This window comes from Suricata suricatta, chromosome 13, assembly GCF_006229205.1.
Source record: "Suricata suricatta isolate VVHF042 chromosome 13, meerkat_22Aug2017_6uvM2_HiC, whole genome shotgun sequence".
Classification (NCBI taxonomy): domain Eukaryota; kingdom Metazoa; phylum Chordata; class Mammalia; order Carnivora; family Herpestidae; genus Suricata; species Suricata suricatta.
Window position 1 is genome coordinate 2676155 of NC_043712.1, and position 13405 is coordinate 2689559.

At 64.4% G+C, this 13405-nt stretch overlaps 1 protein-coding gene across 1 annotated transcript in view; it reads left to right on the top strand.

The window, feature by feature from the left end:
• The first annotated feature begins 4776 nt into the window (after positions 1-4776).
• The window catches only part of COL5A1 (collagen type V alpha 1 chain), a 102864-nt gene continuing 94235 nt past the window's right edge, over positions 4777-13405 (top strand). The window contains exons 1-3 of the mRNA XM_029921036.1: positions 4777-5044; positions 7374-7541; positions 12723-12936. Coding sequence (XP_029776896.1) covers positions 4777-5044; positions 7374-7541; positions 12723-12936 — 650 coding nt within the window. The remainder of the gene's footprint in view (positions 5045-7373; positions 7542-12722; positions 12937-13405) is intronic.

Sequence of the window (13405 nt, forward strand, 5' to 3'; positions counted from 1 at the left end):
AGTGAGCGTCAGACCAGTCCCACCGCTCTGGGGGCCAACCGGGGACCACCTCCCACTGTGGCCCGTCCTTAGCAACACTGCGTTCCTAAGTGGGGAGTGCTTAGGCGCACAGTGGGTGTTCAGGGCCTCGGCTGCCCCCCTCCCCGGGGTAAGTGGGCGCACAGTGGGTGTTCAGGGCCTCGGCTGCCCCCCTCCCCGACCCTGACCTCAGTGTGTGCAGCCTCGGTGTGAGCCCTGTTGGGAGGCCTTTTGAGGAAGGGATATGAGCTGGTCTCAGCTCAGTGAGGCCGTGCCTGCCTCTCCACCCGCTGCTGCCCGTGGCCTTCTAGAACCTGTTTGCATCCTGGCCGCATCGCCCCTCGTGGAACCCCCACGTCCTGGCATTGCTGGGCAGCTGGACGGCCCCCAATGACTGCCCGAGCGATCCAACAGGACTCATGCCCCTCTGGGTCCACAAGCGCTGCGTGGACGGAATGCCATGGGCATCTGCTGGGAGGAAAGGACTGGCCAGGCCCCCTCGAAGGAGCCGGCGCTGAGTGTGGTTCAGGAAGGCCCCTGAAAGCCGGCTTTTCCCCAGGCTGAGCTGCGGCCCGGAGGGCTTCTGGCCCCGGGAGGACAGATGAGGGACGTCAGCTTCCCCCCAGCAGGACGGGTGGGGCGTGCGGGCTCAGGCATCCTGCTTGAGTGAGGACTGGGTGGTCTGTGCGGGGCGGCCCCCGCACCGTGGCCCTGGCCTGCTGACCGGCCCGTGACGCGCTCCAGGCCCCCTCTGCTCCCTGCTGCTCTGGAATGCCTTCCGGCTTTCAGTTCTGATGAGTTCTTAGCTCGTGCTGCCCCCTCCCCCACCACAACTACCCTTCATCCTTGACCTGCAGCTGTGAGGTCACAGCGAGGGGCAGGATGGGGCCGTCCCGCTCCCCATCTCTGGGCCCTCCTGTTTGCTCGTGGAGGGAGCACTGCCAGGGAGCACGTCCTGTGCCCCACGGTCCCCGCCTTCCTCCCTGCGCGCTGTGGGGGCGGCTGTGGGGGGCAGGGGGCAGGGGCCCTGTCCTGTCCAGCGGTTCCACCTCGGGCCGCGCCCCAGACCCCTGCCTGCCTCCGTCCCGGTGCTGGCCAGCCCTCGCCGTGTCCCTTCCCTTTCGCAGATGGTGACAGGATGTTCCTGGATGGAAGCCACTTTCCCCAGGGCAGTGGGGCTTGTGGTCGGGGGGCGGGGGCTGGGACCACAGCCACCCTCACTGAACCCTAATCCCGAGGCCCCTGGGGAGGTGGCATCAGGCGGGCCTGTCTTGACCACGTGGCCAAGGAGACAGATGCTGCACAGTCACACGTGTCCCCTGCCACGAAGTCACGTGTCCCCTGCCACGAAGTCACATGTCCCCTGCCACGAAGTCACGTGTCCCACACCATGAAATCATGTGTCCCCTGCCACGAAGTCATGTGTCCCGCACCACGAAGTCACGTGTCCCCTGCCACGAGGTCACGTGTCCCCTGCCACGAGGTCACATGTCCCCTGCCACGAAGTCACATGTCCCATGCCGTGAAGTCACGTGTCCCACGCCACAAAGTCACATGTCCCGCACTGTGAAGCTGAGGCTGGGCCACACCCTGAACTCCTGCTTAGAAACCCAACGAGGGGCCTGAAGCAGCAGACAGACTGTGTCACTGAGCTTCGAGGGCTCTGGCAGGTGGTCAGGGATGTTGGAGGGGAGATGGGGTCTGGGGGGGTGAGGGATGGCGACAGTCAGCCCCCACAGGGCAGGGCGGGCAGAGACAGGCTCCAATCCAGCCCCTGTAGCCACAGAACTGCCTGAGTTGGGGCCCAGGGCTGCTAAGGCCACGTGGCGGGTCCCCGGGGGCCCGAGCAGGGCGGTCATGCCACACGCTGCACGCCCCCAGGCCTCTCTCCCTCAGGGACCGTGGTGGGGCGCTCCGTGCAACGCCGTGGCCTTGAAGGGGTGGCGGCCGGTGAGAGCCGGGCCTCCTGGGCAGCACTGGGCCCGGCCGTCCGCCGAGGAGTTCTCGGTGACCGGAGCCCCCAAGGGGTGTCACGGGGGTGGTTTCAGGGACAAGGCACCCGTCTTCCCTGTGCGGCGGCGAGCCTGGCCTGTGCCCGGCGGATGCGGGCTCCTGGTCTCCGCCGGCTGACAGCCCCGGGTGCAGGAGGGGGAGGGCGTGGAGATGGTCTGAGCACACTTCCACCCCTGCCTGTTTGCTTTGTTCTCATGGTTTGGTCACTGAAGAGGAATTTCTGTCCGAGCCTCCGAAGGCTGTTTGTTTTTCAACCTGCTGGGCTGACCCTCCTGATGGGGCCACGGAGGGCTGGGGGGAGGGGCCTCGGCTCTGGCTCCGCCCACCCCTCCTCGCTGGCTGATGTCCCTTGTCCGTCTTGCTTCCCGGAAGCATAGCAGGGAACTAGTAAGGACAGAGGGAGGACAGGTCTACTTCCCCAGGTGACCGTTCAGGACGCTGCCGACCCGGGGCAGGTGGAGCCCTCAGAGCTGAGTCTGCTGGGCATTGGGCGGGGAGGGTACAGGGCTCCTCCCCAGGTTTGCAGCCCAGGAGAGTAGACAGACGCCACACGGCTGTGACGCACCTGCCATCACAGAAGGGCGCCTCTCCGGGAGCAGCGAGGTCACTGCACACGGGAGGCAGACGCGCCGTGATTCAGGGCCCGCCTCACGAGCTCCCAGGGGCCCCTGCCGGTGCTGAGCGGGAGCAGCTTCGGGCCTGGCATGGATCAGAAGCTGCGGATGGCTGGGTGCCAGCCTGCTGGGGCCCCTGGGGATGGTCGCTCCCCCCTTCCCACGTCCCCGCCGTCAGAATCCAGGGTGCAGGCCCCCCACTTATTTATGACTCCTCCTAGCTCTAAAATTAAGGCAGTTCTGAGCATGTTGGACATACAAACCTTGGCGGTTGTTTAGAGAACTCTACGTCTTCTGCTGGCGGTAACGGTGCTGATTCGAGCGTGCAGAGTGCCCGTCGCTCGGCTCGGCCCCTTGGACTCTGCTCGCAGCCCAAGGCACCTGCTGGGATGTGGCCCCGCTCTGTCGAGAGGGCTGGTGCTGGAAATGCTGGGCTGTGGCCTTCGGGGGAAGAGCCGTGGCGTTCTAGGGCTGGGGGGGGGCCCTGGGGTCCCAGCACGTGGATGGAGTCCCTTCAGGCAGGGCTGTCTCTGCCCCACCAGGGTGCTGAAGGTGTGGGTCCCTCTCTTCTCCCAGCAGTGCTCTCTGGAGCCTGGGGTCTTCAGTTACCATGCATGTGTCACAGGAGGGCCACCAGTGAAGGCAGGTGGGCGGACAGGGGCTGTGCAGGTGAGCACAGGACAGAGACAGAGCAGCCCAGATCAGCACACGTCCTCGGAGGTCCCCGAGCCCAGGGCCGATGGGGCCCATCACTGTGGGGGACAGAACTGATGGTCACCTTCCGATGAGATAAAGGTGCTGTGATGGCCCCGCCCATGTCACCCCACACCTGGGGTCTGGTGGGAGCCTGGTACCTGGGAAGGGACCCGGGGCCTGGGCATCTGGCAGGTGGACGGGACGGCACTGGCGAGCTCTCCGGGAGTGCCGTGCGCCCCCTCCCCAAGGCTGGCCAGCTTGGCGTCGCATGCCCTGCGGTGTGCAGTGGGGCGGGGGGAGGAGCCCCTGGTGGCAGGGAGCACCCCGGTTCTGGGTCCCCAGAGGCGCTGGGCAGTTGGCTTTCCAAGTGACTGGAAAGTGCAGAGCTTGTCCCCATTTGGTTGGTGGCCGCACTGGTTGACTAGTTAGCTGGCCAATTATAAGACGTGTCCTTGGGGCCTCTGTGTCCTGATCTGGGTCATTCACTTCTGCGTTGGCTCGTCGGTAGGTCACGCGGTCACATTTCTATCCAGGGTCCTCGCGCTGCCTTTTGGGCACGTGGGGCCTATGGCTCAACCCTCTGGGTGCTAGGACCTCATTTGCCCACTGCGCCTTACTGCCCAGGAGTCCGCCGCATGCTGTTTTCCGTACCCTGGGCTCCGCAGAGCCTGAGCGGGGCGCGGGTTCCCGCTGCTCCCAGCGCACAGTGGCCCGAGGGCGGCGAGGGCGGCGTGGTCTCAGTGATGTGGTGGTGGCCTGGTTTGCATACTGGTGGTCTCAGCAGCTGAGTGGGCCCTGGGAGGGTGTGGAGGCCACACAGCCAGTTCCCTCTCTGTCTCCACCGGGTGCTGAGATGCCCAGGGGTGAGGCCCGATGGGCCGTTGAGGAGGGAGGAGTGGGAAGGGCTCGCTGGTTGTCCAGGGAATGTGCCAGGGGCAGCCTTTGCTGGCAGAAGTCCTCTCCCTGGTCTCAGCGAGGCGGGGGCCTCAGGACCTTCTCCCTGGGGGGCGATGCGGGACTCAGACCCATGGGCACCTGTCCCCAGAGCCGGCACTGCTTCCTGGTGGCGTTCTCACCCCACAGAGGAAACGAGGACCTTGCTTTCTTGAGAAGCAGCCTCTCGGCGGGGAAGCTCCTGTGTTGATGGGAAGGAAAGTCCACGAGAGTCCTCTCCAGCCAGAGGCCTCCCGGGCCTCCCCACACCAAAATGTACAAGTATTTCTGTTTCAGCTCTGGCAGAGGCAGCCCCTGGCTGGCGGGAGGGGTGGTGTGGGGCCTGGATGGTCTGGCGGCCTTTTCAACTTGTTTAGCGAGGCCTATAAACATGTCCCGGAGGCTTCTGGAAACCAGCTCAATCCCAGCTTCTCTCCCAGCAGCAATGGAGAAAACAGGTTTGCAAGCTGCCCATCTGGGAAGAGCATCAGCAGCCGTTGGGATGGGGGCCCTGGAAGCCCAGCCGGGTCTCGGCCCTCCCCTGGCCGCCTTCCGCGCTGGCCCCGGTGCTGCGCACTGTTCTCCACGGCAGGTGTGCGGGCGGCCGGCCCCGGCGTCTCTGCCCGTGGCCCGAGCCCAGGCCTGGGCTCCGCTGGCACCTGAGCCCGATGTCAAGTGGACAGGCGTCCAGCGAGGGCTGTGGGTGTGCCTGTTGGTGCCTGGAGCTCCAGAGGGGCCGCCGCCGTTGTGCAAGGGGGTGACCGTGCTGCGTGGGCACTGGGTCCTGGCAGGACAAGAGTGTCCTGGGCCCCCGTGCTGTCCCTTCCTCGGCCCCTCCTCGTGTGTCCACGGTCACAGCCACAGAGGTCTGTGGCCAAATGGCCCCAGGGGCAGAGGTCTGGGATCCGGGTGACCCGGTGCCTCGCAGGGGGTGCAGGCGGGGACTCTTCGTGCTGGAGGAAAGCAGCTGCTTTCCCTCAAGGCCTTGGTGTCCTGGGAGCCTGGCCCGGCTGCTGTCCCCTCGTCCCAGCCCGCAGGACGCCCTCTGTATCTGCCACTGCCCTGGACACGCCCCTCCCAGGCCTGCCCTCCCGGGCACAGGGCCTCCCTCGGTCAGGGCCTCGCTGGACAAGCACTGCGGCTGCCCGGCCTTCGGGGGCCCCCTGCGCCCCGAGGGTTGTGCTCAGCTCCCAGCGAGGCAGCTGGCTGTGGGGTTCCTGGGACGGGGGAAGGGGGAACCGATGCTGGGGGTCCAAACCTCCCCCCTTGTTAGGAAAGCAGGACTTTCCTCTTGCGCAGCCTCAGGCCTGTGGGAAGCCCTTCGCGGAGGAAGGCTGGTGAGCTGGTGAACTGAATCTCGGAGGAGGCCGGGATCCGGGACAAGCCTGCCTGAGTCCCGCTGGTGCCCCCGGCAGTGGGGGCTGAGACCCTAGCAGCCGGCGTCAGAGTCCAGCCCACGTTGCTAGGAACATAGGGACAGATGTATTGTCTCACGTAGATGATCCTTCTTCAGGCACAGCTTGATTCAGGAGCACAAGCCTCATGGCAGGCATCTGTCTCTGCCTTCGCCGGCCCTCCCCTCACCCCTGGGAGAGGGCAGCCTGCAGCCCCTGGTTCATGGGCCCCACCGTGCGGGGCTGGCCGGGAGGAGAGGATGCCTCCTTCCCAAAGGAAAAGGCCCAGGATGGACCAGCCTCTGGTCCACCAGGGCACCAACCATCTGGGACAGGCTGGTGCTGTGTCCTGATTGGCCTGGTGGGGGGGGCGGGGCCACCCCCCCATTCCACCCCCACAGGCAGGTGCTGGCACTGGGCTCCCCTAACCCCAGGGCATCACCGGCTGTGACGTGGAAAATATTGGGGCTCAGAGCCTGCAGCCAAGAAAGAATTCTTGAAAGGTCTTCGGTGCCAAAAGGCGGTTTTATTAAAGCTCAGGGACAGGACCCGAGGGCAGAAGGAGCGGCCTGGGGTCCTGAGAAGCGGCTGATTATACGCTGTCCAGTCGGGAGGGGCTCAGGGACAGCGCAGGCCTCCGGGGGATTTGCGACCAAGGTTTCCGGGGCCCGAGGGGCCGCCGCTGTTGGGAGAAGGTCGGGCATCACGGTTCTCGCAAACCCGGGGCCTCCAGATGCCTGTCAGGAGTCACATGCCTGGAGTGTGACCGCTGCCGCATATCTTGGGGGGTGGGGGCAGAGGAAGTCTCCAAAGGGATTTTTACACGATCAAGGACACCCACAGGGTCCTGGGGGTCTGGGGGTGTTGGGCTAGGATCGCCTTTTGCCCGCAGCGAAGTGTCATGGCGGAGGCAGCTGGGCCCCCAGAGGGCCGGCCCCCTGCCGTCCCAGGGGACTCGTGTGGGCCGGACGGGAGTTTAGTTTTTCCTTCTGACTCTAAGTGGAGTTTATCTTCTCTGCCGGGACTCCGGGGCCTCATGTTTGCAGTGACGTGAGCTGAGCTTCCCGAAGGTGCCTTTGCCTGGGGCAGGTGTGTGGACAGCCGGGGGTCCCACAGCCTAGAGGTCCCTGCCCTTCCCCACGTGAAGGAGGGAGCCGGGGGCACAGGGAGGCCCTGCTGGGGTCGGGAGGCCCTCAGGCCCTGCTGCCCTGGAGGGGCAGGAGCCCCCCCGGAGGGTCAGGAACTTTCTGGAAGGGAGGCAGGGGCCTGCTTCTCCCTTGTCCTTGGTGCTGCTCTGTCCTGTAGGCACGGGTCTTCTGGGGCAAACGGAAATGCCATCTTGGTTGTAAACGGTTATGGGAGAATCACGTGGTAATTGGGCGACGGCAGGGATGCACCCTGTGGTGCTTGCCCTGGTCACATGGGACGCACAGGTGCCAGAGCTGGACAGCAAGATCCACCTGCTGTCAGTCTGTCCCGTAAGGGCCGCTCGCAGCTTGCGGGTGGGCCGGTCCCGCCGCGGGGCGGGGGGCTGGTGTCGGCGGGCCTGCCTGCAGCTGGGGGAGCGGGGCCGGCAGGGTTCCGTGCCCCCTGGCACTTGCTGTCTGAGCTCAGCCCTCTGGGAGCCCCTGGGAAGGCGGGTGTGCCCTGGGCTGCTCCTTCCCCGCCTGTCTCACCCCACACCTCCCTTCCTTTACCATTTCAGCTCAGCCAGCAGATCTCCTGAAGGTTCTAGATTTCCACAACTTGCCTGATGGAATAACAAAGACAACAGGTTTTTGTGCAACACGGAGATCGTCCAAAGGCCCAGATGTCGCTTACAGAGTCACCAAAGATGCCCAGCTCAGTGCACCTACCAAGCAGCTGTACCCTGGTAAGAGACTCGCACGCGTGCGTGTGTGTGTGTGTGTGTGTGTGTGTGTGTGTGTGTCCCAGGTGGAGGGTGGAGGCTGGGGGGGTGGTGGGCGTGTGTGTTCTGGTGGACGCCATGGCCTCCTGCCCCCTCCCGCCAGGGCGCAGGGCAGGAGCCCCACGTGGTGGGAGAAACACACTTAATTTTCCAGGAAGCTCTTCTGACACGGCCGGTTTGATCTCATTGTAGTGACAACCCCAGCAGCCGTCACCCCCACCTCTGAATGGGGGGAAGGAGGGGCGTGAGGCCTCGTGTATCCCCTCCCGACCCCACGCAGGTGCCCCTCCAGCTGTAGACAGGCGCCAGGACCCCGTGTGCTACCCGGGTGGACGGTGCTCCGGGGACGAGGTGAAGAGAGACCAGGGTCGTGGGAAAGGACGGACACGCAGCCGGCAGCTTAATCGGGGGCAGTGACATTGAGAGATGAACAGACCTAGCGCCACGGCTCCCAGCGAGAGGGTGCAGGCTTTTAATGAGAAGCCATTGCCAAGCGCCAGGTCTCTGCTTTTAATGACGTGCCCGGTGTGGGGAGTGATGCTGATGTGGCGTCCACGGCGACCCTGTCGCCTGGCTGTGGACACTGCGTGACACCCCCTCCCTGGCCCCGAGTGAGTTCACCCCTGGGCTCTCTGGCCGTGGGTAGACAGCTCTCCCCCTGCCTAAATGAGCTTTCGTGCTCCAGATCCGACAGGGGCTGCGGCACCCGTCCGGGGACGCTCTGTACTTATTACAAGACTGCACATCATCCTTTTGGTGACCTGGCTGGGACCCTGACCCTGGGCAGCCTTCTTATAAGTGGCGGGGTCTCTGTGCTCCCGCGTCCTCGCTGCGTGTCCCCGGGGACACGTCCTTGCAGGGGCTGCTGTCTGCCCCTGTGCCCCTGTGACCCTGCCGGCCTTTAATCCCTGGGCCGTTAGGAGGCTGTCCCTGAGAGAGGCTGGGTCGGCCTTTTACAAGAAGGTACTTGGGTCACCGAGGTCATCTGGGGCACTGGGTCCCCTCCAGAATCCCCGGGAGCCCACCTCTGGGTCAGGGTCCCCTCCGCCCCACCGCAGACGGCCGCATCCCGGGAGCACTTCTGCTCCTTTGGGGCTGAGCCTGTCTCAGAATCACCCTCACGCTCGTCTTCACCCAGAGGCTGCCTACATCCTGCCCCACGTCCCCTGGGGGCTGGGACCAGAGAAAGGCTCCATGTCGGGGGGGCTTCCCCAGGCCCTGGCAGCCGCGCGGCGCTGTCCCCATGTAAGGCCTCCCTGGGGGAGCAAGGTGTCCTGCCTGGGAGGTAGCCTGCGGTCCGTCTGACCCCCGATGTCCGGCTCAGGGTCTCCCGCACGACAGACTCTCCTGGACTTCTTTCCTTACGTGACGTCAGAGAAATCCCACGGCCCTCTGAATACAGACTAATTATCGGAGATCTGGTATGAAGTCACCAGTGAGACAGGGCGTATTTTTTAAGCCCTTGTTTTCCCTACGCTCTCCAATTAGTGACTTGATCACACACTCAGAGTTTAAATGCTCTGACAGGGTCCTCTGGTGGCAGCTAGCTGGAGGAGCCAAGCAGAGCTGGGACGGCCTTGGGCTGACTTGAACCGGCGTTTCCCTGGGGTCCCTTCTCAAACCCCCCGGTGTGGAGCCACTGCGCCTGCCAGGCCCCCAGTCCGCCACGGCCGCCCCAGGGCGCCCTCCCAGGGCCGTGTCTGCGGCCGTGGCCTTGGACGTGAGGACCGCACGGCCGTGTCCCTTCTCTCGCAGAGCCCCTGGGCGAGCCTGATGTCAGACATCCTTCCCGCTGTGACGCTGCTCTTCCCGGCGGGGGGCGGTGTGGCTTTCGGCAGGCCATGTGGGCCGGTGACCAAGTGCACGGTTTTAAATGTGTCATAGAGCAAAGGGAGGTCAACGTCCAGGTGACTTATTTCCATGAGAAGGAGACCCCCGGACTTGTCTGGAGCGGCGACCTGTGCCCTCTGGGTGCAGCGGCCCCTTCGCAAGGTGTGGCTGAGGCTCAGTGGGTCTTCGGGACCCTTGTGGGGATTCTCCCCCAGCGCGGGCCAGACGAGGGGTAGCCCGCGGCCCCGCCTTGCTCGCTCATTTATTCTGCAGCTTCGTACGGATCTTTCAAAGCGCAGGCTTCTCTGGGGAGCCAGGGCGCCGTGGGGGGCCCTGCAGCAGGAGCACCCCCCTTCCAGAGGTGCAGCAGGGCGGTCCGGTGCACCTGCTTGCAGGACAGAAACTCCTCCCTGATTCTGAGAGGTCCTCCTCGTCTCGCTTGGACCTGGAGGTCTGGGTCCTGAGGTCAGCGGGACCCGGACGGCAAGCAGGGACCTCTCCCGGCAGTTGGCACCGGGTGGCGCTGACACCATGTAAGCAGTCTGTATGGAGTAAGGCAGAGCCCAGGACTGTGACGCGCTGGGGGGTGAGCCGGAGAGCGCAGCACTGCTTGTCTGGGCCCCCACCCCTGTCAAGGGAGGACAGGCCTGAGGCCCTGGAGACCCCATCATGGTCCTCCGCAAACACAGGAGACCAGTGAGTCCCATCAGGCTATCCCAACTTCCTGGACGGGCACCCACCCCAGGGCCCTGGTGACAGAGGCTGTCATCCACAGAATCAGCTCGGCCATATCCACACTGCTTCCCCGTGGTCACTGGCCTCCTCCTCTGTTCTCATGCCGTGGATTGGGGCCCTCTCTCCATTTTGTCCTCCACCTGGTGTCCTTGGGGCCACTGTGACCCCCTTCATGCTCCAGATCTGAAGCAGGGATGGGAGGTCCCAATGTCCCCTCAGCCCCTTTATCTTCACCCCAGACCTTCCCTCCAGGTGGGCCTGGGACCCTGGGTCAGCCCTGTCCCACAGAACACCCTGTCCAGGAGCTGGTGGTGCACCAGCATTGAGTTTAATAGTGATGCCCTTATTAGACTCCTACTGTATACCCAGACTGCCCCAGTGCCCTTGGGCCTCAGCAGAGTGGACAGGAAATGACTTAAAGGAAGTCACTGGGCCTCTGGCCGAAGCCACCTGTCACCTGTGGCTGAGAAATGGAGCAGGAAGAGCAGGGCAGGGACACCGTCCCCCCGACGGCCCAGACAGCGGGGGGTCGTGGAGCGTGCAGGCGTCCGGCTGGCGTCTCCAGGGTGACGGAGCCATTGCTTCCCAGCAGAGAGACGCGTGTCAGACGTGACTTGTCTGCCAGGCCCTCTGAGCTGGGTCGGCTCGCACGGCCGTCCAGATGCTGGGCCGGCGTCTTCATGAGCCAGAGAGCCCGTGGGCCACGCGGGGAAGGGGAGCCCTTGGGTTCCCCATTCTCTGAGTTTGGGATGGGCCGACGGCTGTGTGGCCCAGGTCCTCTCGGGTCGGGGGGGGGGGTGGGCAGGTGACCCTTGAGATGAAAGGGAGGCACCACAACTGGGCAGCCGCCTCCGAGGTGCCTCAGGTCAACCACTGCGCGGGGCCCTTGGTGCCCATCCACCCCCAGGGACCCAGTGGGGCCACAGGGTCCTGCAGGGGGTCTTCCCCTGGGGCCGGCATGGCAGTCCAGCCTCTGCGTCCCCTCACATCTCATATCTGGAGGGACAGCATGGAGACAGTGGCCGTGTGACGGTGGCCGAATGACGGGGCAGCCTCAGCACCCCCCTTCCCAAGGCTTCCTGTCCGGGTGGAAGGGCAGTGTGAGTTGGCCCCTCGGGGAAGCCGGCCGGCCCAGTTAGGGGGCCACGCTGCCACTGCTGCCCGGCGCGTGCTGAGCGGCACCCCTGGGCGAGGGAGGCCCAGGCCTGAGCCCGGCAGACAGAACCCAGCACTCGGCTCATTGGCACACGTGCCCGATCCCCGGGGCTGGGAGCCTCTCTCTGTGTCGGGGGCTCAGGGCGGGGGGGACATTTCACCTGCCCTCTGCCTCTGCCTCGGGACCTCACCCACCTCTCGGAGCTGCCGTTGGGGGCTTGCTGGTGTCACTGGCCGGCTTGCCCCGGCCGGATCTCCGCACCCTGGGTCCTGTGGAGGGACGGGGCTGCAGCAGGCGGTTTTCTTCCCCCGCCCCCTCCCCCCCCAGCCCGGAATCTTCAGATGCCCTTGGCCTGGTCCCCTCGGGCCCCAGCACGGCACCCTGCGGCTCTCTGCTCCAGGGAGCCAAGCAGAGGTGGCGGCCTGCTCTCCCGTCAGCAGGGGACGCTCACGACCAGCTTCTGCAAGCGGCCCAGGCCCAGCTCTGCTGCTCCACGGGGCCCGGGGGCAGCTGCTGGACCTCGTTGCCGCCCCAGGGAATGATCTGGTGACAGAGTCCCTCCTCATCCAGGCCCGCAAGCCCGGTCCACAGCCCTGTGTGGTGCCTCTCACCCTGCTTGGTCAGGGTGCAGGTGCCCACACTCCTCAGGGTGCTGCTCCTTCTGGCCCGTTCTGGGGAGCATGTCTGTGTGGCCCCCCGTGTCAGGACCCGCCACACTCCCTCCACGCCCCAGAATTGCTGCCTCTGTCACTGTCGTGGCCGGAGAAGGGCGCATGCGCGGGAGGTATCCGCCGCACAGAGCAGGCCTGTGCGCACTCGGCCGCCACGTGGCTGTCAGTGACCTTGTGTTGTTTCCGTCCTGAGTTGTCAAGAGTAGTTCCTGCCATAAACATACAGGGTTTTACTTTCTTTCTTTTTTCAAAAATTTGGGTTGAATCAACCCAGGAGACGACAAAAAGTATGGTCCACACCCCTTGCCTTCCTTCCCCTGCTCTGTCTCCCCCTCCTTGCCTCCTGAAGGCTCTGAATGAGACACAGTCTCTAGGTCACTTTAGGCACCATGGAGGGTATAAAGATGCATCTGGAACAGTCTCTGCTCGGAGGAAGCTGACATTCTAGGAGGTTCTGACGAGGATTTATACACAGATGTATTGGGAGCTCAGGAGATGATATTGAAGGCTCACAGCTGGAAGGAGCAATCAAGTTTGCATTTGAACTGAGCTTCAAAGAGGACAGGCTTGGTCATGTGATAGGGAAGGGCTGCAGGAACAGTGCGATCAAGGGGCAGCTGTGCAGCAGATGGGCTGTGCACCACCGTGTGCATCAGAAGTTACCAGGTCCCTGGGCCCGTTTGTTTGTAGAGCCGCAGCCGCGTGCAGCCAAGGGCTTCCTGACGGCCTTCTTTCCTCTGTCTCCTGTTCCAGCGTCTTCATTTCCTGAGGATTTCTCCATCCTAACCACTGTGAAAGCCAAGAAAGGCAGCCAGGCCTTCCTGGTCTCCATCTACAACGAGCAGGGCATCCAGCAGATCGGCCTGGAAATGGGCCGCTCTCCGGTCTTCCTCTATGAGGACCACACGGGGAAACCGGGGCCCGAGGACTACCCCCTCTTTAGGGGCATCAACCTGTCGGATGGCAAGTAAGTGGGTAGCGCCCGGTGACCCAGTCCTGCCCCCGCTGGAGGGTCAGCGCAGGCCGCCTGGAGCCCACGGCTGGTCCCGGTTGTCCTGCGTTCCTTTGGGGACCCCTTTCTTCTCCCCGCGCCTCCACTGCCCCTTCGGAAGATGTGCTAAAGGATCTCAAAGTCATCCTCCTAGTCTCAGAAGAGACAAAAAGGATTGTGGGATTATACCTGACTCCTTCCAGAAAGGACGTAGGGCACACCTACACCCTGGTAGTTTGAAAGTCAGCTCGTCTGTGGCTGATGCGTCCGAGGCCGTGCCGTCATTCCTGAAGACCCTCGGGGTGTGGTTCCCGCATCCCTCACCGAGAACTTCCCACAGACCCGTCCTCCCCTTCCCTGCAAACGCTGTCTTCTCCGGCAGCCTGCAGTTTTCTGGGGGCTCGGGGGTTCTCACGAGGCAGTGCCACCGTGTCGGCCTGCCCCT